General features: G+C 24.4%; 1 protein-coding gene across 3 annotated transcripts; it reads right to left on the bottom strand.

The window, feature by feature from the left end:
* Positions 1 to 4,411: 4,411 nt before the first annotated feature.
* LOC105366195 (cyclic nucleotide-gated cation channel-like) lies at positions 4,412 to 24,868 on the bottom strand. 3 transcript variants are annotated; one of them, XM_011504544.1, is made up of 4 exons: positions 24,723 to 24,868; positions 14,073 to 14,240; positions 8,353 to 8,688; positions 4,412 to 4,726 (listed from the first exon to the last, which is right to left on the bottom strand). In XM_011504544.1, the coding sequence occupies exons 1-4, from the start codon at positions 24,853 to 24,855 to the stop codon at positions 4,461 to 4,463; spliced, it is 903 nt and encodes a 300-aa protein (XP_011502846.1). In that variant the 5' UTR covers positions 24,856 to 24,868; the 3' UTR covers positions 4,412 to 4,460. The 3 variants fall into 3 exon arrangements, with proteins under 3 accessions (XP_011502846.1, XP_011502847.1, XP_011502848.1); XM_011504545.1 differs by having other exon boundaries at positions 4,412 to 4,723; XM_011504546.1 differs by having other exon boundaries at positions 24,735 to 24,868.
* Positions 24,869 to 25,133: the final 265 nt, after the last annotated feature.

Raw genomic sequence — 25,133 nt, 5'->3', positions numbered from 1 at the left:
CTCTCTCTCTCTCTCTACTCTCAAAATTTTCAAACCTCATTATTGAGAATATAGTTGACAGCTTTTTAAGTATAATTTATCAGTGATATGATAATTGAAGATATTAAATTGAATAATACTTTTATTTTTACATTTAAAAGATTATTTGCTAATTTTCATTGTTTGAAAAACGTAGGATATTTTTTAACTGTATAGGCTTACAGGAAATTACGTTATATATTTAAGTTTATTTAATGCAACTTTAATATACAATATCACAAAAATAATATTACTATTATGTTCGATATATACTAAAGATCAATATTCGATAAGAAATATTACGTTACCATTGTCTTGATTGGATAGAACCAAGCACCAAACATCTACTTCTGTAATGTATCGAATGTACATTAAAAATGCGGTGTAAAAATATTATTCATAAGAAACAACCTTACAGAAAAATTAAAAATATTTCTAGTTTTTTAATTTTTTTACTTTTTATTTTTATATACAATTTATATTTAAAAAAAAAAACAATAAATTCAGTGTCACCCTATTAATTATCCAATATAAACTATTTATTTATATGATTTATTATTGTCAATTAGTAATCGTATAGTGAAATAAAAAATGTAAATATGATGGATGAATGTTAGTGTATATTGACATTGTTCTATAAAGTATTGTGTATTTGTTATGTAATATTTTGATAGAACTTTGTTACATGACAAAATTTTGAGTTCTATTTAATTTCTTTTTAGTTGTCTTTGCTTTAATATTTCATATATTAATGTTTCTTGCAAAATATACGCTTCTAATACCTTTTATAAGGACCAATTCTTTAGCTACAATTTATTTAAGTATTTTACTCATAAATATATTAGTAAAATAGAATTGGATAAACTTAAATTAACCAACTTTATTGTACATATTTACGCAATGAATTTTATTATATTCTATAATACATATTTATTATTATTTTATACTAGATCATATTATATTATAAATTATATATTTAACAACATACTCTCTAATATTGCATTATTGATTTTATTTTTCACGAATAAGATTGCTTTAGAGTAAGATTCAAAGTAAGGTTTAAAGCGATAGTATTTACTATAATTTGAAATTCCAAATATTCAAAATGAATAACTAAATATAAACAATCTTTACGATATTGATTAAACTAGTCGCTTCGGTCCTTCAAATTAAGCGTAAAAATTCCAATTAAGAAAAAGCAAAATAATCAGTTACCTAATGTTATGTCGCTATAAAATAATATACCGTGGTAAAATGAATCTTTATTGTGGTTAACGTATGCGATTGTACGTTGGGAATGCAAGTTTTGATGCCGCAAAAACAAGTCGACTACGTTTTCGATAACTTGACAAAACGTTTACTGATATTTATAAAGTTATTTTTTGATAAACAAATTTTTTCATTTGACCCTTTATATACAATAATAATAACTCGACAGTACAGATTATTTCGTTAATAAAATAGAATTTGTTAGGTTATTTCTCTTTTGTCTCGTATCTAAAATATTTATCGACTTTTATTCGCGTGATAATATTAAAAACGTCCGTAGTTCTGTGTAAAATAAATTTCTACTTTATTCATTCATATAATATCATTTACATACAGCCAAGAACTTCCCATATAGATTAAAATTTAACGATATAGCGGCCATCTTTGTAGAATTTTGCTATCTATATGACTTCCATTTACGCGCTTGCATTAACCTTATGCAATGAAAATCAATAACTAGAGAGGAAATTTTGCTTATAAACCTAGAATTTTAGGATTACATATTTTCCGAAGACGCGTTTTCCAATTTTGATTGAAGCAATCTTGAAGCAAGAACATTGAATGAAAAGAATAAGGATTGTCAAATGCTCGCCCATTAGAAGCTTATATCTCGAGCGTTATCTAGTGATACTCACACAGCCGTGTTGAAAGCGCTCGTTTAAGTAGTGGCTGGCCAAGGCACTCGGTGCCCTGGGCCTGACATCGCAGCCGCGATTCCTCAAGTTGCATTCGCTGCATAGCAGAGTCTGGGAGGAGTTGGAGTAGTTGCTCGAGAGCAGATCGACTCCAACTCGCCCGTTCATCTCGACGAGCTTCGGGGCCTCCCTCCGGCCCTCTTGCTCCATCCCGTCCTCATCGTCGCTTCCAAAGAGCCGCTGATTTAGGCTGCCGATGGATGCTTTGGTGTCGCTGTTCGTCACGGCCACCTCCAAGACGCTTGCCGACGTCGGCCGTTCAACCTGTTGCTACGGCATGAGCCAAATTACACTCGCAGCTCTTACTTGGTACGCTATGATATAATCGAGGCCACGAGAGAGTGAGTTAATTGCTCTGAGAGTCCAAGGTAACCAGGACCATTAACAATTTGCATATCTCCATAAAAGTAAAAAAATTTCTCAGTCCTATATTCAATTAACTATGGTTTACTCGCTTAGTAGATTATCGATAAATATAGAAATCATATTTCCAAAAACACTAAATGACCCTTATGGCAAATAATTGTTGTCATAAATTTTTTATTACGATTAGGTATTTGATTTTATTTATCCATTTAATACTTATTCGATCTACACGTGAAAATGATTGCTTATAAATAAATATATATATATATATATTGCAATTTTCATATTTCATTTAAAACATTTATTATCTATTATTAACGTTCCAAATATTTTTGTAAATTTAATTTATAATAATTGCTTTTTAAGATGCAAGATAAAATATTAATTTTAAGTTAGTTAATCTATATAATAGTATGAAATATGAGTATACTAATCGAGTATAGCCTTTAATGCTATGTAACATATCGTTAATTTAAATAAAATTTGCAATTTAAACTAAAAATTTTGATTATATTGAGTAATAATTATTTTTATTTCTATTCGGTTTTTAATTAACAAAATTTGGCATCAACATGCATATAAAACAATATTTTTTTGTTTTGCTATTTATACAAAGAGTAATATATTATGCAATTATATTCGATACCATATTTATCATTTCTCTTCGTGTAGTGTCTATTTAAAGGAAACAAATGATTATTTCCAGTATATGCGATATCGTGATATGTAATATCGTAATACAATACGTAAAATAGAATGAAATGAAGCGAAATGAAGAGAATTTCTAATTATTGTCGAAATTTGATAAGTTAATTCGTAATAATAAAAGATTTTTTATTAAATTGTATTTTTATTTAAAGCCCTAAACATACATGGTACTGAATTGAATTTCGTAACACTATAGGTAAGGAATTTTTAGGCACAAAATTCCTAAGAAATTAAAATGTATTTTATGTATGTTTAAACACTATATTCCTTGTAAAATATTTTCATTTTTATCACATTGAAATTGTATTTAATATTACAAAATATAAATACAAATGTTAATTATACAAATGCGGAGAACTTTAGAAATATTGAAAATCTAATTAAATATAATAACATCAGCAATAGTATGTAAACTAAAAAACCAATTATAAACATTGCTTTGCATATTAACAGTATGTTTTTATATCACTTGTTTTATTATATATTTCTCTACAAAATATAATATGCTATTTTTCGTATCATGTGTATATAATCAATAATTTTTTATATATTGTTTAATTTAAAACTATCATTAAGGGACTCGATGTTTATTAATTGATTTTTAAATATATTTTGATTTTATTGCATTTACAAGAGCACAGAGAGAAGTGTATAAGCAATTCATTTATTTTATTTTTATAATAATATATAATTAGTAATATCCATTGTAGTTGACGTCAATATGAAAAGCTTATTACTACAATCAACACTATTGACACGAAACAAATAATATTATATGATTTTAGAAAATTATGGTTATTAAAGCGACAATGAGTAGAGAGAATAATTTGATTTTTATAAACAAAATTTTTTATACCTAAATATCTTTAATAAATTTAAAAAATTTAAAACAAACTGTTACATACATTATTAGTTTTTTTTTTTTTAGAAAAATACTACTTGTTAGAAGATATCTGAAAAACGTTAATTTTGACTTTTTTGCCAACGAGTAGGTATCATAGTTTGAACAAACAATAATTTAGATTTTTATAAGAAATTTATCTTACTTTAGTACTTTAACCAATAATCGATTTATCATTGTATTATCAATATATGATAAATATATATTAAATTTTTTATATCCAATTGGTGTTCATAATTGTCATTAAATTTCAAATATGTGCTCAATATGTCAGTTAATAAATTAAATATATCATAACTGTAATTATACGTCAGTAAAATTTTGACAGACATTTCACTACGTATTAAATTGTGAAATATTTTGATTCGCAATTATATAGATAATATTACCAGTTTAATAAACATTAAATGCGTCCCTATCTCTTCGTCTCCACATGAACTCACCGTTTGACGGATGCGCTCGAGTCTCGAATTGCCGCGTTCCGCACGCGGCCCTGTTTCTTGTTAAATGATGCTCTCGCGATTGCGCTCGTTGTCCTCGACGCTCGAGGATGAGCTCGCCCCGCAGATCTGCATCTCGATCTCGGCTAGTCTGTGCTCCACTTCGCTCTGCTTCTGGTTCAGCTTGAGACTCATTGAAGCGTTCTCGGATTCGAGGCACACTAGCCGATCACGGAGTCGTTTGATCTCGGCAAGGAGAGGCTCGTGACCGAACAATGGTGTCGTACCTTCACTCACTAGCTGTGTCATACTGTTGCACGTCATACCTGCTGATACACACGAGCTTATTATTGAAGTGATAAAGCGATTCCCTATCGTTTGCTTAAATAGATAGTTAATTAGCTATTGTTGGATTTACTTTGACGCGCATTCAAGGCCTCCTGTATTTGACCATCAAATTTAATGGGCCATATTTACAGAATGCTGGCTTTCATGTTTTTCGAGATGGACAAAGATTTTTATATATTTGTACATTAATCTTTGAATAGATTTTCATTAGCGCACTTGAATATTAATCGGTTGCTCTAGTTACCTTTATTAAAACATGAGTCTTGGTCAGATTTTTTTTTCTTTTTCTTTTGCAACACTCTTTTGTTTTTCATAGCAATTATACGATTATGCAATTAGGTATATTGTAAAGGCCATTGAAAGGGACGATAATTTTCTATTTTAGTATGAAGTCGTCTTCTCAGAGCTCATAAAGTCACCAATAAAGTACTCGTTTACAATTATATAAAGAATTCAAAATGAATCCGGTAATGTTATTATAATGCATTTCTCAAAAAATATTCATTGAAATTCTTTTAATTTTATTGCTGCTACTAAAATCAGAATACGACATAAACCAAGTTTTTTTAACAAAGTTAAGAGTCGATTAAAGGTTTTTTGTTCTTAAATTGAATTTACATGCTAGTACAGTCTTCTACATACTATCTAGTCAGTATCTACATACTAGTACATTCTTTTTACAGATTAATTCAATTACACTTTTGATATCTAGTTTCTGATTCGATATTTTTCGTATCTAAGTAATTTAAAGTGTATATTTTTTATTTTTGACAATGTACATATAAAAACATGCTCAAATAATTATTATATAATTGTAAAGCATGTTTAAGGATGCTTTGTTATTTAGTCTCACTATTTCGTCTTACACTGGTATTTCAATCGAAATTTTTATAATTCTATCAAATATCCAACTTACTTTCAATCATTTATTTAACAATATTAAAAATATCATATGTATATGAAAAATTATTTATTTAATTATGTAAATAGTTTAGTTAAATAGTTTTGTAAAAAAATTTATAATGACATTTAAATTTACAATAACAGAATTGTACGTTACTAATGTTTATTCTATTTTTATTACTTATTCTTAATAGTTTGCCTAATTATAGTAAATTATATTAAATTATATAAAATGTGGGATTGTGAACGAAAATTTAGAGTATTAAATTTTTTTTAAATTATGTTATTGATTTTCGCGCTTGATAAATATTAATATGTAATATAATTAATATATCATAATACTTGAATTATAAATTTCAAATTGATTATCCAGCTATTTATGTTCTGTCTACATATATTTTATGTAAAAGTATATCATTTTAATTTTATGTATTTTCTTAAATTAGCTTGTAATTTGTCGTATAGCAGTAAATTTATTATAGGATATCACTTGCTATGTATTTAAATAAGCAATATAAAATATTAAATAAAAGAATATTAAATATTGATGTATTTTATATAACGAGTGAGATTTACTTTTATACGACGGTAATGTTAAGAAAGATCGGTTGTATGTTTATATCTTCTGGCATTTTACATTATTTTTAATAATTTTTTCTTATTTACCATGATTTGATAAAATGAAAAACAACAAAATTTAAAACTGTCAAATTAAACTTATGGAAGCAAATAAACCATCGATTAAATTTTACTTTATTTATGTATTTATGTAATAACATACACTATTTATATATTTCTCAATAATAATAATAATAATAACAATAATAACAACAACAACAACAACAACAATAAAGATAATAGCAATAATAATAATAATAGTAATAGTAATAATTACTAATGAGAGATTCGATATTCATTATTCAGCTGTACTTACATATGGCTTTTATTATTCATTATCTAATGATTTTTACCTCATTAGATATTAAATACTTTGAGTTATTTTAATGTTTATCTAAATATATTCATAAATATCATGTTTTACTAATTTGAACTTTTTTGCGAGCCAATTGAACTGAGAGCTACCCTCCTGTCGTGTTCTCTTTATTATTTTATATTAATCCGTTGTTTTTATAACTTTACGACAAGACAACGTATTGGTAAATTAGCGCTACTTGATCGACGGGCATAAGAAGTCAATCGTATTGACGAGGACGCAATTTCACTCGCATCGATCCCCCGGCGTTCATTGCGCTTGTCTGTCGTTGCCAACGTTCCCATAATTACATCGGACTAACGCATTGGGATTGGTATGGGATGGCCGATTGGGGTGGGGGTGAGAGTGGTTCAGTGCGTAAGCTCGTCTCACATTCAACGATATGGTTGATCCTCGGTGTACCAACGATTTCTGGAATCGCCTTGAGTACGTGACGTGGGATTGGATTTTTATGGTCACCGAATGACACGTGAGCGCGAACATTTACGGATATAAGTCACGTATCGTTGTTTTTACGGATTTCGTTAGTGTCTGGTATTGAGCGCTTCAAGACCGAACTAAGCCCATATTACAACGAAATATTCCTAAAGGGCGATTCAATGATTGCCATACCTGACTAGAATTATCGCAATTATAATCGCTTTTCCTTTCTTTCTAATATCGTTTCCTACTCAATTATTATTTTTTTTTTTTGCATTCGATTCATTTTTATTATTTGTATTTTATTTCCTTTACAGTTCTCAATGTTTAGCCACCGAAAAATTAAAAATGTATTTATCATAATTTTTAAATCTGCATTCAATTCATCACTTAATTCAATCCTAGAACCACCAATCAATACAAAGAATGAATTCAGCATGTATGTAAAGTCAATGACATTTAATTAATTTTATATTAGCACGATTATTTAGAGTGGGTTTGTATGAAATAATGATTGATTTGATTAAGCAAGATTCAATGAGCTAAAATATATTTTTGAATATTTTAAAATTTACTAGTGTATGTTACTCGTAAAATGACATTTCATATTTTTTGTATACAAATTACGGAATTTTAATTAAGTACTATACAGGTAGATATAAATCTTATATATGCTTTATGAGTTTTTGTATAAGATGGAGTAGACTAATTACTAATAAAGTAACTTTTTGCGTTGTGGCATCATAAAAGCTTATTGAAAAAAAAACCTTTTCCTATATAATAAAGATATGTTTTCAGGAATTTGATAATTTGTCAGGATTATTTTTGAGATCGACTGATTCAGCATAATAATATCATATTACTTTTGGCTCAATGAGAAACATAATTTACATTTCAATATATTATTTTGTGAAAGTTATGAACTCTTATTTGGCTTAAAATTACATTATATATTGAATAATTGATGACAATTGCGACGCCGATTTACCCGTTAAAGCTGTTTAATATTAAAAGAAAATACAATGAATGGTAATAATAATTATGATAATCAGTTTAAAAGCAAAACATTGCATTAAACAATGTTACGTATGATATCCTATATTGAATAAATGTATGAAATTTCTAGTATGTGCCTAGATCGAATTTATCAAAATGTAAATATTTGTGTGGGAAAGTGGAACGGGGGAAAACTTTCATCGTGAAGGATCAAGCTCCGAGTAAAGTGACCGGTGATTTAACAGATCAAATGGTAAATCAATCGAAATTGAGAAATAGTGTCATAGGACCGACCGGAATGAGTGGACTGTCGCCCAGTGGACGGCTGCGTCGCTCCGGACTGTGGTGCTCTAGCCATAGGGTCTTCGCTGCTGTGACCGCTGCTTGTGGCACTCGTTGGGCTATCTGCTGTTCTGGGTTGGCTGTTCCTGGGGATTCCGGAGGCTGCGTGAGTTACGGAGGTCCGAGCTGGGTCACGTGAGTCCAGGGGACTCGGGCTCGGCGAGAAAATCGAGTGACCGAGAGAGCGGGTGCCTCGCATGTCAAGCGGTGAGATCAACATTTCTTCTAGGGGTATACGTCCGTGTGACTCTACCAAGCCCGGGGTACTCTGACATCTGCCCATTGCCGCTGCAATAGTTTTTAACAACTATTATAAACACATGTATAGATATGCATATGTTACACGCGCCTACGCACACATCCCTCCTCCCCCATGCACATAAACAAACAAACATGAACTTATTGTATATTATATGTAATTTGTTGTTTTTAAAACTGCTATGCTCAATATTTCATATTCCATAATTTCCCTCAAGATTGCTCTATCAATTATACTTTAATTATCTATTCATTTATTACAGTCGATGGCTCATTTAATCAATAAATTTAATAGATTTAATTTACAAATCAATAGATTTAATCAATAAATATACATTTTAAAAAATTGAAACACCATTTATATGTACTATCAATGTTAGTTGAATTATTTTTTAATACCGATTATCATTATTTTCATGTTTGATTCAAAAACAATACTAAACATAGTAATTCTTGTAACAACATAATATAAAACAAAATTGAACTATTGATTATTTGGAAGACAATAATATATGCTTTAAATTTTGAATAGATGGTGATCATCTTGTATTTATAGTTATTTTTCTTTACTAAATATATTTTCAAACATAAAATAATGTATAAGCTTCCTTTTGTAAAAATCAAGCAGTATGGCCATGTTATTTAATTAATAATTCACGTAAAAGTTATATTTTCATAAGTACTGTATTTTAATTATATTATTACTATTTATAATTGATATATTATGCAAAAATCATAACTTTCTCTATAAACAATCATCAATAAATAAACTACTAATAATTTATATAAATAGATTTATACTATTTATTATTTCGATGTATTATTTTGATGATTTTGTTTTTGATGAAATATTTCGTTGTCATACTCATTTTATTATATATATTATTAAAAATATATATGTTATTTGTAATATACCATCGAAATATTATTAGAAATACATTTTATAGCAATATGTAATATTTTGCTAGGTTATTAAAACAAATATCTCATTTCTTATTATGGATATTAACGTAGAAATATTTCTATAATAAATTTAAATAATTAAAAATAAACTAAATATTATAATAAATATATAATAAATAGTATAATAATAATAAATAAAAGTATATTGTAAAAATTGAAATTGATAGTAAATATTATGTTCCTAAAATCAATCCATTATATCATGTATCATAATAAATATGCATATATATTACACACACACACACACACACACACACACACACATATATATATATATATATATATATATTTTTTAGATGAACATATTAATATATTAAAATCGAAAAATATATTAATTAAAATATACGTGATAATGTATAATATAAATTACTTAAAACTATTTGAATTTTTATCTTTATTGATACTTGTATGTTATTATTCTATCAATATATTCATTGAGCGTATTACAAAATAATTAATCGATATGATATTGAAAGTTTATTATGGTTTGATGATGAAAATCTAAGGGATCGTTATTTTAATTTTGAATTATTAATTAATTAAATGTGGCAAAAATGATCAAGGTCAAATTTTCAAGACAGCAATTATTATATTATTATACAATAGCTCGAATGGATTACTAGCTAATCAAAAATAAACACCAGATTTAGAAGCAAATGACAGTCGTTGGTTGTTAGCAAAATATTCGCTTTAGCTTTTACAAATATAGTTTACATTCGAGTTTTCGACGGACGTGCGTATGTAACTGATTAAACTATTTTGACATTCTGACATTAAACTAAAATAGGTTCATTCTGAAAAGTAATGAATTAATTAATTAGTATGAGAACTACCGAAGAAATACCGACTATGAGGGATTAAATACATTTGCGAATTTCGAATTTGGACTTACATTTACTTTTCTCTAGCTTATCCGACATATTGGAAAATTTGCTTCATCCAAACATAATGTCATAACTATATTTATATATATTTAGCTGCCACAATGGGTTTAAGGTCATATTAATTAATTAACTTCGTATATACCTATATATGTTTTAAAAAAATTATATTGGAAAAAAAATACTTCTATTACCAATACATTGACTTTTATTCGAATACTTTAAAAAATGAAGGGTATTAGAATATATACGATCGTGTTTCGATTGTAAAAGGCAATAGCGTCATCGAAAGTATTTATTACATATTGTGTACCTCGAGGTAATTTTTATTGAAAGTAATATAAATTAACATTATATTTACAGTTAGTTTTATAACATTCACGACTTCTAACTCGTTCTAACACAAATAATTAATGAGATCCTCTTTTCGGTTATATATCAGTACTACCGAATATTTTGCAAGGTATGTCATACATCCGGAGTAGTTTCATTTTCACTGAGTTTCCTAATACGTAGGTAATTAGGTACCTTCTACGCCTCAAATGCCAGCAGTTAATTAATTATTCTGAGCGAATGTTGAACGAGTACATACAAGTACTCATTGAATGTGCTTATGGTAAAATATAGACTGTCAAAAGCGGTTTAATTGAAGATCTTGTATGATATAAAAAATATAAAATGTTTTTATTATAAAGTGTTTATTTATTTTAATGTGTTTCATAGATACACATACATACATCATATTCAATGTCTGATTAACATAAGCAACATAACGTTGTTTATTGCATATTGTAAATAATTAAGTTTTATATAATTTACAAAAAAATAATATGACTTTTTTTATTATTAAAACTCACAGATCATTTTACTGAAACTCATAACTTATAATAACATATATTACAATCGTTTAATTCGTTTGAACATTATATTTTATGAAACTAAGTACGCATCAATATATAAACTAAAACATTACTTTTACGAATTTTTGAATAATATTTTACATTTAAATCTACAGTTTTTTTGTTCATATTATGGTTAAAAGAATCTATTTTTTCCGCAGAAGAAATTTTTATTATAAAGTCATGAATTTTACCAATTTTAACAAATAGTCATTATTTCATTAGAAACTAAATATCAATTTCAGAAGATTTAAATTCTGATGCTTTTTGAATATAATCGATTAATTCTAAAATTCACAGAATATTTTGCGTAATATTAAATAAACGGTCAGGGATCTTGAAACTAAGAGATGGGTAGTATTACCGATTTTATCCATTTCGACTGATGATCGATGTATATATTTTATACTTGGAGAATAGTGTTCACGTAAGGAATTGAAGGTTTTGCCTGTTCTCGTTATTTGGATATGGGTTTGTATGGATTTTTTATAAATACGGATGAATTGATTAATGTTATAATATAAATACAAAAGAAACAGATCCGATTTTGTATATTTTTTTTTATAATAAGTGATAATGAAATTAAAAATTAAAGAATACTTCTATTTTGCACCTAATAAATGTTCATTAATTAAAATGTTAAATATTAAAAGGAAATAAATAAATTGCTTTTAATTTTGTATGCAACGGAAACATACAAGTATCATTATACATACTTGGATGTTGTATTGATTTAGATATATTTAATTAAGTATTCTTATAGTTATGTATAAATGTTTTAGTATATATTTTTTATTAACTTAAATTTTAGTAAGATTTATTAAATTTTATTTTATTGTTTTCATTATTTGTTGAAAATTCTTATTTATATATAATTTTAGGATATTAAGATATTTTAACACTTTAAAATATTTTTAAAATGATATTGAAGCATGTTTTATATATTATAGCTATTGATTATCTATAAATGTTATGGTTTTTAAAATTTCATACAATGCGTTTCAGAAATTTCAATATTTGTTTATTAAAAAAAATCTTATAATTGCGTAATTTTATAAAAAAATGTTTCTCTAATATTTTGTATTTTTTATTTTCCTACCTGTGTTTCATTTTTATATATAATTACACTCAAACTAAAAGAGACTAAACTATCTATGTCTCTTATTATACGTTTATTGCAATTAACATTGCGTACCATACGCGTGTACGCATTCATATATATATTTTTTAATTTTTATTTTATTTATATATTCATAATAATTTAAAATCTTTTATTGAATGTAATTAACTGCGTTTTAATAACTTTTTAAATAAAAAAAATTTTTAAGTAAGTATAATAAATTATAATAAATATAGAAGCCGCTTAATTAAAGTTTTAAATAAAGATGGTTGTAAAATTGTCAGAATAACTTTTATATTAAAGTATTTAACAAGTGCGGCTGTAATAATTAAAAATAATTATTTTTAATAAAAACATATATAATTCAAATATAAATGTTACTAGTCATCTTATATTTCCTTAATATAAGCATGCTTAATGTACGCAAGTTAAGTTTAATGAGTGCAATGAGTTAATTTTGTATCAGATCGTTAAAAATTTGTTATTGCAATGTGATTGGGTGCGTGTAGATGTACTGATCAAAACCTCAAAATACCATTTAAAGTAACAGTTTCATTTAATACCAAAATGCAATTATAATTTTATGAGCAAACGGGTGCTAAAGGAATGGTTTATTCATTAACAGAAACAACATTTCATTCTTATTTAATATTTATATATGCATATATCATTCCTTGATTTATATTAACAATTTTTATCCGAAAAAATAAGAGACATAAAGCGATGTTGTTTTTAATTTAATGACATTTTAACTTGATAATATACAATGAAATTCTCGAATATAATAACAACTGCGTATCGGAGAACAGTTTTTGTTAATTTTTGATATTTTTTTTTATCGCGATATATTTGTATGTAACTGTTATTTTTAGTAATTGTGCTTTAATAGCGATAATTATACATATTATAAAAATATTATCGCGAACGGGAATAAACAAAAATTAGAAGATAATCAATTATAACTTTTAAATTAAATTTAAATATTTGTATATGCAAGTTATATTTTTTATGGATTAATTTGATTAATTAATTATGATTTAAATATTTAAATTTAGTTAATATGCACTTTATTGCTTTTATAATATTTGCAACAATATAGTATCGGTAATGATTTTGATCATATTTTTTAGCGAGGTGAAATATTTTATGTTTCGTAGCAGATCGGTTATTTTGATCATAAATACAATCATATTTTTCATTATGAAGTAATTCATATTTTTTTAGTCGAATAATCATAGAAGAAATTATATGTGCAACTATTATCTTTTATAATTCATAATGTTTGGTAGCATTTCTTTTAAGTACGTTGCAAAGTTCAATTGCCGTTGTTAAAGCGTACATTAATTATTTTAATTAGTGATATTAAAAATTAAATTTTATAAAAAAAAACGTAAATGTTGTTATTGGAATATAAGTTGTTAAAAGGTTCAAGAATGTGAAAATTGCAAAGTTTCTAAAAAGGAAAGAGGGCTAGAAAATTCGAAAGGAACAGCCCGACACAGATATAAGTGAGAAAATGAAAAATGTAGGGGAGAAAATTAATTGACTCACCCTTTTCTAGTGGAGCTCGCTTATATTTTTCAAGCCTCTTCACAGCGATTGCCTCGAGGCGTACCCTTGCAGCTGGATACTCCTTCAGCACATCCCACATGTCCTTTTTGCTGAGTACGAAGAGATCGGAGTAGCCGACCGACCTGACACTCGCTGTTCGCCGGTTACCTGCATCGATTTAGCGATTTATCGGTTATTAAAATGGTACGCGAAAGCCGTTCGCTCGTGCTACATTTGCCATCATTTCATACAGAATGAGTAATGCGCGGAAAATTGCAGCGTCTGCGTACGTAACTCTAATTCGTCTTCAATATATTTTTGTACACTGCTTACGCGGTTTCATATATTTAGTAGCTCACAATATTTTTCACTATTTTATTTCATTTCAACATTATGCTACAATTACTTTGAATAATTTGTATTTGTGTTCGTACATACGTGGTCGTTAATACTTGCACTCGTAATGTGAGATATTGCTCCTTTTATTTCTTATTTTTATAGATAGATATTTCCTACTATCTTAATAACAGGCTCCCTTACGTGTATATGATTTTTCATATATTTACACGACTGCATATCGTGCCAGATTTAAAGTTTTAATATATCAGCACTATGTAGCTGGTTTTCTGACACTTTAATTTCAAATGGAAAGAGAATGCAAGACTAAATATACATGTTCATATAATTTTCGAACATCATGATTGTTAAAAATAAAATTACGGTCGTTTTAATAAATAGTTTTTCCTTTCGTAATTCTTGTTCGAAAATATTAAAAATTTAATTTTGATATGAAAACAAATTATATTCTTTAAAAATTTCTAGATTAATTTGAATAAACGAATCGCTATAATAAAAACACATAGGTGTTTTTTTATCTAATTTTTTGTATACTTCAATCTCAAACTCAATAAACAATTATGATTTCTATACTTGTATGTATTAATATATATATAAGTAATTCTTCAAAGCAAATTTTCCCTAATTTTATTATATCTATTAGATAAAAAATATTTTAGTTTTTAGATTTGACAACCAATAAATAATTGAGTAAATTATATAATTATTGAATATTCAAAAATTAAATTTTTCATTAAAACAAGTATTTACCTTTAATTTTTATTAGGCGGTATGTAAATGATTGATTTTTTAAAAAAATAATTTTAGTTGAGTTATACATTTATATCATGTATATTTTTAAAATTATAAGTATTTACACATTTGCACGAGCTTAGACATATGAGCTTTTATCTGCTTTTATATCAGGGATAAGAACAGGAAGAGGGAAAACTCTAAAAATATCGAGGTATTATCCAAACTTTATATATTGACTTTTCGATAAGTTTCAAAATGTATTGTCGTAGCGATTGACCGCTTCAATTATCTTGCGGTTGTTATCGAAAAGCGCGTATTCTGGTTAACTTGCGAATAAAAACTTTCATAACTTTTATGCTTGATGCTCCATCTCTGCAGAACGAAATTGTGTATAATTAAAATACAGCTAAGCGAAGATTGAATTGTTGAATTTTGAATATCTTTTTCAAATAATTTAATAATATATACAGATATATATATTTTTTTTTAATTAAAAAAACGATTCCCAATATTTCTAAATATTTAATTTCATTTAATTAATTAAAGTGTGAATTTCAGAATAATTTTTATTTTCATCTAATGTACAAGTATTAATGAAATTATATATAGTAATATAGTAATATAGTAAACTAATTTGATAAAGAATTATAAGTTGTACGATGCATCTTGCAGGAATTGAAGGATGCAAAAACATTTTAAGTTTAGATTAAATATACTACATTTATAAATGAAGCATCTTATTGACAAATTTTGTATTTTGAGAATAAAAAAGTGATTGAGAATTCTCGCATATAGATAGAATTTTCATTTTGTAGAGTTTCAGATATAAATATAATTTAATATGATGATTTATTATGGTACCATTAGTTTTTTAGTAATTCTTTTCTTGATACGAGTAAATAAAGTTTATTTTATTTGAAATAAGAACCAGATACTTGATTGTTTTTTTTAGTATCATTTACTACTATAAGTTGATATGTGTTCAAAATTTGAAAAACTTATAATAACAAAATATTAACAAATTAAGGATAGATTTACCGCAAAACCATAAATAATATAATAATGCTAGTATCGACCACATAATTTTTTTTTATTTCAATTTGTAGCAAATAAAATTTTTTTGAAACTCTTTTTTTAATTATTTTTGAATTGTCAAATTGATTACCTTTTATTATTATTTTTTTTATGTGTGCCAAATTGCCAAATTAAAACAGAAAATGTATTATAGAAAATAGTACAAACTAAAATATTGTGCGAAATACTGAAACATTATATTTCTGTTTAGTAATAAAAATAATATACTGTTTTCCAATCAAAATTATGAGCATTTTAAATAAAAATAGAAAAGCTTACAATAATAACTAATTTATTAAAAAGTTTAACCAGATCTTTATCGGCTTTTAGTAAAAATTTACTTATTTGTTATATTGTATTAATCTATTGATAATAAAAAAATTTACAAATCGTAACTATTATTTCAGAAAAAAAATTCTAGAATTTTCGAAATTTACATTATATTTATAATTAATAGTACAATGTGATATAAAGTTTTATTCCATATCATTTTATACAAAATTAATCAATATTCATTAATACAAAGAAGTTCTAACTTCTGAGAATAATCGCAATGAATGTGCATGTACAATATTCTTATCATATAAAGGCGAATCAATGTGAATGTAAACGAAATTCTTCATAAGTTGCTTGAGCACGAGCGTAACGGCATATCGGTCTATTATTACATTATGCGTATATACGTATTTAAATATGCACGCACGCGCACACACATATACAGAAATACATGAGAGGTATTGTAATGAATAGAGATAAAAACAGTTATAAAATAAATAAATCCAAGGTCGGAATTCTTTTTTATTAAATACATATGTTGTATGTGGAATGCAGCAGGTAAAAATTTTCCTTGTCGTATTGTAATTATTATTATATGATTAATTAGCATTTATTTTAACGTCTTATAATTGTAATTGTAAGATGCTTATTTCCTACATGTGAGCTTGTATTAATTATAATTAAATGTGTAATTTATGTTGATATAATAAAAGTTTATAAATATGTCTTTCAGGTAACTGGTGCAACCATATGCATATACAATTATTTTGAAAGTAATTATTTTATAAAACAAATTTATATTGAGCAATATTTTGATTTTTCTTTTAATGTACATTTTCATGAAACCAATCTTATTGTCTTTAATGTTCTCTTTCTTTTAGTGTTATTAATATTATTATTTATTTGAAGTTATTTTTATGATAACTAGAAGCAAGACAATGTTTTGAAACATTATTTCATATACTTGTGAATAAAATATAATATTAATTTACTAGTTTCACTATGAAGTACAGTTTTACCTTTGCAATTACTTAGTTATAAACAAGTTCATTAAAAAGAAAACATTTTTCTTTTATGTTAATATTTCTTATGATTTATATTAATTTTTCTAATAATAATTTTTCTTTATTTAGTTATATGACACTTCTTGCTCTTCAGTGTTAGTTTACCTAAGAAATATATTAAACATTTATAAGAGTAATTTAAAATTTTGTTAACCACATTTTATTTAATTTTTTCTTAAAAATCATGTAAATTTTAAAAATTAATTTTTAATTTATAATACAATTGTTGGCACATAGATATTTCTTTTATACTATAAATACTTGTTTATCATATTATTAAAAACATAATAAAATATATGAGTAAAAGGAATATTTTTGATGATTCAAATAGTTATGTATACAAGTTAGGCACATTTGCATATTTACATTATTGCATTATTATTATTGATTCAAAGTGAAAAGTATAATTTGCTATATGAATTTATATACGTAATTCTTAATAAGCTTAAAATATTGTTGAAGCTTTAAATCAAGGATTCACCAACTTGATCTTTAGTGAATAGATAAAGATAAAATTTAGACAGTAATGTCATTTTGTTATACTGGATAATTTTTTCATATTGAATTTACAAAAATATGTATACAAAATAAAGATAAATTAAAAATAATAGAAAATTCAACACTAAAAATATTAACATAACCAAAATAATTATTTCATGAATTATATAAAAAATGATATAATGTACGCATTAAATTATGAATATTATTAAAATTATATATTATATATTAAAATTAAATATTGTCATATACTAGAATTATAATTATTTCAAAAATAAAATATCATAATTATAAACAATGCTACTATTCATAAAGTATTTGTATCAAACGAATTTATCGTAAATAACAAAAATTTTTAAATATTAAAATTTGTATAAAGTTAATTCAATTAATGAATCTTAACATTAATATGATTATATAAAATGACTATGAAAGCTTTTAAGCTTTATCTTTAGCATTAATCTAAGTTTAAATTATACAAGTGCAAAATAATAAAATAAATATAATTCCATAACTTCATTATATGTCATTAATTTTGTATTAGATAAAATAAAAGTAACGATTTGAAATATTTAATTAATTCGAATGTTCATATATTTTTAATCTTTGTAACAAAGTGCATAGTACCTGTAATTCTTATTATTGTAAAGATCCTTTAAGGTTTAAAGACCTTATTTTACTTAAAATAAAATAAACGCATTTTTAATGAGTAACGATAAAAAATATATTTTATTAAATATATATAATTTATATTTTCTCTTAGTGTTACTTTTTGACTCATGATTTTGAGAAAGATCATAGTTTTTGAGTATTTAATATAATCTGTTATTTTTATATGCTTTTATCATTATCGACCATCAGTTTATTATATGAAAATCACTTTATTTATTTTACGATTTTATAACGTTTTTCGGTTAATTTTAAAATTGGTTTAGGAATTATATACATTGCTTTGTAAGATTGCAATTATATAAATAAGAGAAAATTACATTGTTATCATGCTATCATGATAAAGTTATTAGCTTGTGAATCAATTTTTTGAACTCACAAGTATTTTTTATAAGTAATTGCGAAAATATAATAATAAATCGATACTTTTATATTATAAAAATTCCACATACATTATGTACAATATATTTTTTTATCATCTCTATAATTTATACAATACTTCTACAAGTGAAAGCTACGTAATTGAAAGATGCAAATGCTACACTGTTTGAAAGAATTTACAATAGATGTAATAAGTATCATAGGGATCGAAGCAATTTCTATAGTTAATAGACAATACCTATTACATAATATTATTTATTATACTTTAAACGAATTATATTTGGTGTAATGTGAAAATTAAAACTATATATGAATATAAAAAAATATCAAAGACAAATCTATATAAAAGAGCCTCCAGGGTTTATATTTTCAAATTAATTTTAATTGGAATAATATATTATATAATCATGCGTAATGAATTTATTTATAGATATTTAACACATATGTATTGAACTCAAAGGAGTATTTATTACGTAGTTCTCCTTATAAATAGCACTACGGATAAATTGCAGACGCATCCATAGAAATACTAGGAGTTTAAATTAAGTATATTCTACTTGGTAAATCTGTGTAGTTGGATAATAATTTTTATAAAGTATGAAATTACAAAAATTATATCATGCATTGATGATTAGGATTTTAAATATTATACAATATGTAAATTTTAATATATATTATATGTAATACATAAATAATTACTCTAAAGATAGTATATTTAATACATTAACGAAGTAGGCTTATTCAAAGTTAAATGTTAACAAATTCCTTTATGATGTATCCATTATTGAGAAAACTCTACCAGAAGCTGGTTACTTTAACTATATATAAAGAATTACAAAACATGTAACTAGGCTGTAATTATATGAAGAGATGCTTGCCAAGGAAAATGAGGTTAATAATAAGTAATATATACTACATTTTTATTTTATTATATACGTAGTAGTAGAGAATGAGTATTTTGGGACGAGCAACATCCATTGCTGGTCATAAAATGTGACAATAATTTGTTCACGCATCATAATTATATTGTGAAATTATATGAAAATTAAATACGTTCAATTATAACCTAAATAGTTACTGTCTGTACAATTTTATTTTCAAACGAAAGATTCTGCTCTTATTATATATACTACTATATAATATTTACTATTTATACTGCTGCTGAATTGAAAGCGATGAGAATAGAACATATAAAAATTTTATAATTGGCAAACATTATTTAATTTATGGTTGAGATGTTTACTAACTACATTCTAGGGCTGTGAAGAAAAGTCTATAATAGCATAAGGTGTAGCAATTAAAACTAATTTAATGCTTTCTCATTCAATTTGTTAATTAAAATATTACATATGATATTAAAATATATATTTAATTATGTACTAATCTTTTTTAAAAATATATTATTCATAGGCTTGTTTACATATTAAATATTGTAAATATTAAAATAGTAAAAACTGAACTAATATTCTACGATTTATTAGAATATTTGTGATATACATTATTTAATCTAGTTTTCCTTATTTATAAGTTTGTTTATCATCATATTTTTAATAAAAAACAGTCCATATTGAAAATTATAATTTCAAGATTTGCGACATTTTTTTGGGTTGATTGATCTAATATGCATATATATATATATATATATATATATATATGAATTAATATCATTATTCTCATGTAAATTTATAGTTAGATTATATCTTATAAAATATAAAAAAACTAAGATTTCATAATAAAAGAATATGTATAATATATGTATAATATAAGATTTGAAAATGAAAAAATATGTAGAAATGCATTAGAAGGATATAATGAACAGGTGCAATGAAAGAAAACATTATAATACTAGATAGAAGAGCCAAGCTTAAGCTGCCGATCTTGGATTGTTATTTGCAAGCAAATTTCTTCTTGGTATGAAAATAAATTAAGAATTTTAAAACGAAGTTTTTACGTACAGAAGGTAAGAAAAATATAAAAAATTTAGCCTAGTATAGGTGGATATAAGAAAAATGAGTGAAAATAAAGATTAGAGAGAAATGTGAATATTATAGTATATTGATGGATCAGTATTAGATTTTTGACCTTGAATTTGTTTACATATATAATGGGTTTCATGAAATTTTTGTTCCTGAAATTGTATTAAATATTCATTGGTAGATTGGTTTCAGTAATCTAATTTAGTAAAATTTAGCATACTGTTCTATAAAAACTGATACATATACATATATACATAGGTATATATATATATGAAAGAGTGAGAGAGAGAGAGAACGTATAATAGTTTGATTCAGAATTTATCAGTATTCCTGAAAGAAATTTTCCACTTATAATTCTCTTTCAAATTTTCATCCTATATTTTGTACAAATAATATAAATTTTGAAAAATGAAAATTCATATAAATTAACGATCATTTTAAATTATACAAACAAATTATATTTTATTACAAGATTGTAAAAAACATTTAATAAGTATTGTAAAAATAAATATTCAAATTTATAATAATATAATTACTTATGTTAACGCTAAAAATAATATTATACAAATAATTTATTTGTATCTAACAACTTATATCCAAGACAACACATTATTATTAGTATTAGTAATTTAACACATTAAGTAAAACGTTCGTTTAACTATATGAAGATTTGAACATAAAAATATATGTTATCAAATAACAATTTCTATAATTTGCAATTTATTCTTAGTTTTATTAATTACCAATTTTTTTTAAATAAGAAATTTTTTTTAGTATAAAAATATATTCTATTTTCAATTTTTAAATATCTTTAAATATATTTCATATAGAGTTTATATAGTATATTAAGAGATAATAATAATTATTATTAAAAAAACACATATTAATCATGAACTTCTATAAAATAAAATTCAGTAATATGACTTAATGAAATGTAATGATTGAAAAATGGAAAATAATCTCGTTTTATAAATAAATTTAAAAAATATATTAGGAAATAATTATAAATATTTATTATGAAAAATGCATACCATTCTGAATTTAATTACAATTATTTTATAATATAAATAAAAGAAGAATAAAAGTTGGAATTTCTTTAAATACTGTCATAATTACTGGACAATAAAAGTTGGTATTTTTATTCGTTGTGTATAAGTTTTCATAAGTTTCACGTGTATCAAAATCAAATACTCAACGTCGATTAAAACCATTACAAACAATGCTTTGAATAATTTTGAATTAAATATAAAAATGATAACGTTTTATAACTATGGTTAAAAATTAACTTATAAAATGTACAAAAACTTCGAGTTAATAAAAAAGCAAATAAAAAGTAAAACCTACTGTATGCAAAATCAACAATTATTTTATAAATGCCTTTCAAAAAGAGAAAGTATATAAATAATCAAATAAGTTTCGAAATTGATAAATGAACTTATAATTGCATAAATAAATATATAGTTAATTATAAACAGTATGTGTACAAATATCAATATTATATTAAAGTCAAGAAGTTTAAAATAACTAATAATCATTAGGTTCTGTGGATACTACAACATTCGTTATTTTTTTTATAATAATTTTTTTATTTAAGAAATTTATGGGTAAGCATTTGAATATTATTCGCAATTAGTTATAAATTTTATTTTTATTATTGTACATGTATTAGAAATTTTTTCAAATATAAATTAAAATGTTTCTTTACACATGTTAAATGTGTCTTTAAACATGTTAATTTATAAATTAAAATGTTTAAAAGAAATATCTGTTAAAAATTCTTATTGTTTCTTATTATATGTGTTAACATAATCGTATTTAAATATGTTCATATATATTGAAACAATTATAATAATACTTTTAAACAAAAAACATAGAAAAATAAATAATTCTAATGAATTAACATAACATATTATATTAGTTATATATTTCTAAGTATTGGCAAATATATTTAAAATAAGCTATACATATCAAAATTCAATGTAAACTTATTCAATATTTCAATATGCTCCTTACAATCCTGTCAATATTCATAAAAATTCTAATGTTATTCTTATTATACTGATTATTATACTGATAGGATACTGATGACAAACTAAATAATGAAATATATTTATAAATTTCAAATATTTTTAACTAAATATCCTCTCTTTATTCAGAATAATATTAACATTATATACTAGTTACCATATTACATTTTAAGTTACTATTACACTATTTTTCATAAAAATAATGTATTATTGAAATAATAAATTTTTTTATTTATTTATATCATAAACTAATAATAATAATTTAATTTAATTTTTTCATTATACATATAATTATTACTTTATCTTAAATAAAAATGAATTAAATTCGCAGAGATGATTTGTTTAAATACAATCTTTTATATTTAATGTGAAAGTAAATTAAATTTGCAATAGAAAAATGAAACATTGAAATTTGAAAGATAAAAGTTAATGTAATAAAAAAACATTGACGATAATTAAAAATGTATATACTTCAACGAAAAATATAAATGAATAAAAGTTTTTGCATCTTCTACTTAATATTATAATATGTATATATAAACATAATATTTATATATAAACATGTATAAATAATTCATATTAAATTATATCTTTACTTTTCAATAGTAATATCAAGTAATTTCTATTTTAATCAATTGACAGATACGGAGAAATCAATAATTAATTGTGTTAATGAAATTCTGTATGGAAAGTATATAAAATAAAATATAAAAAGTAAATTATTATTATGAAATAAGAAATTTGAAAATACTAATGGAAATTTTCTTGTAAAAAATTAATTGATTAAAAGTAATAAAAGGTCATAGTATACTAAGTCAAATGTCTTGATTTGAATTTGATATCGACTTCCTTAATGTAATATATTTTATGATATGTTTTAATTAATATATTTCATAATAATTTTTATAGAGGCTATTTTAATTCTATTAGTAAAAATATAAAATATAATGTTACATTCAAATTTTTATCAAAATAATTAGATATTGCTTTTTATTGGATGAATAGATTATTTTTCTATCTATTTATAATATTTATATACATGATGAATTAAAAATTCTTTTGTTATAAAAGTACTAAAGATAACAAAAAAAATGAAACGAATTTTTTATTACGTTCATCGAAGTTCTATTTGTGTTTAATTGAAATTTGTATTTAAATGGATCCATTCTTTTAATAATAATGAATTCAGATGTATATGTTGTTTTTTTTTTTAATAAAATATTGAATAAATCTTTAAATAAAAATACTTGATAGAAGAAGTGAATGCAAAAGAAAGAGTGAAAATTTTGTGATAATTAAAGTACAATTTGTGTTATTATACAAAAGCTAATAGATTGAACAAGTGATATTAGGGTAGAAGTTGATATGATACAGCTAAGAGCTGTAGATTAAATTAAAATAAGCGATCGTTAGAAAAAAATAGCATGAGAGAGAGAGAGAGAGAGAGCGAGCGGAGTGGATGTTTCTTGGCTGTTAGTGGTGTTAAGGAGGTCGCATATATTTACGGAACAATAATCTCGTAAGACTGTCTGGGGTTTTTATTGGTGGGCAGCTTGAGTTTGGATCCGCCCCCGGTTCGCTTGGAATATTTACCGCACTCTTTACCTGCGGTCCCCATATTGAGAATGCTGATTTCGCCAAAGTAAGAGCCGGCCTTGAGAGTGGCCAGCACCGTTTTCCCGTTATCCGCTACCACTTGCAGTCGGCCCCGATTCACTATGTACATCTCCTTACCAACTTCACCTGCGAATACAATATTACCGTACGAGTCTCGGACATGTATTATATGTTATTATAACAGGTTTGTGAAGAGAATAGAATTTACGTTATTGTAGGATACTTTACTGAGTGAAATTCCAAGTCGATATTAATTTAAATTAATTGCGTAAGGTAAAACTAAAAATTTAATTTCTTTTCACTAAAAAATATTTTATATTGATTAATGATTCGAACGAAATTATTTGCATACCAAAATATTTTATTATATTAATATTTAATATGTAC

This window comes from Ceratosolen solmsi, unplaced genomic scaffold, assembly GCF_000503995.2.
Source record: "Ceratosolen solmsi marchali unplaced genomic scaffold, CerSol_1.0 scaffold148, whole genome shotgun sequence".
NCBI classification, from domain to species: domain Eukaryota; kingdom Metazoa; phylum Arthropoda; class Insecta; order Hymenoptera; family Agaonidae; genus Ceratosolen; species Ceratosolen solmsi.
The sequence above is the reverse complement of the archived record's forward strand: the minus strand, read 5'-3'. Positions and strand labels throughout refer to the sequence as shown.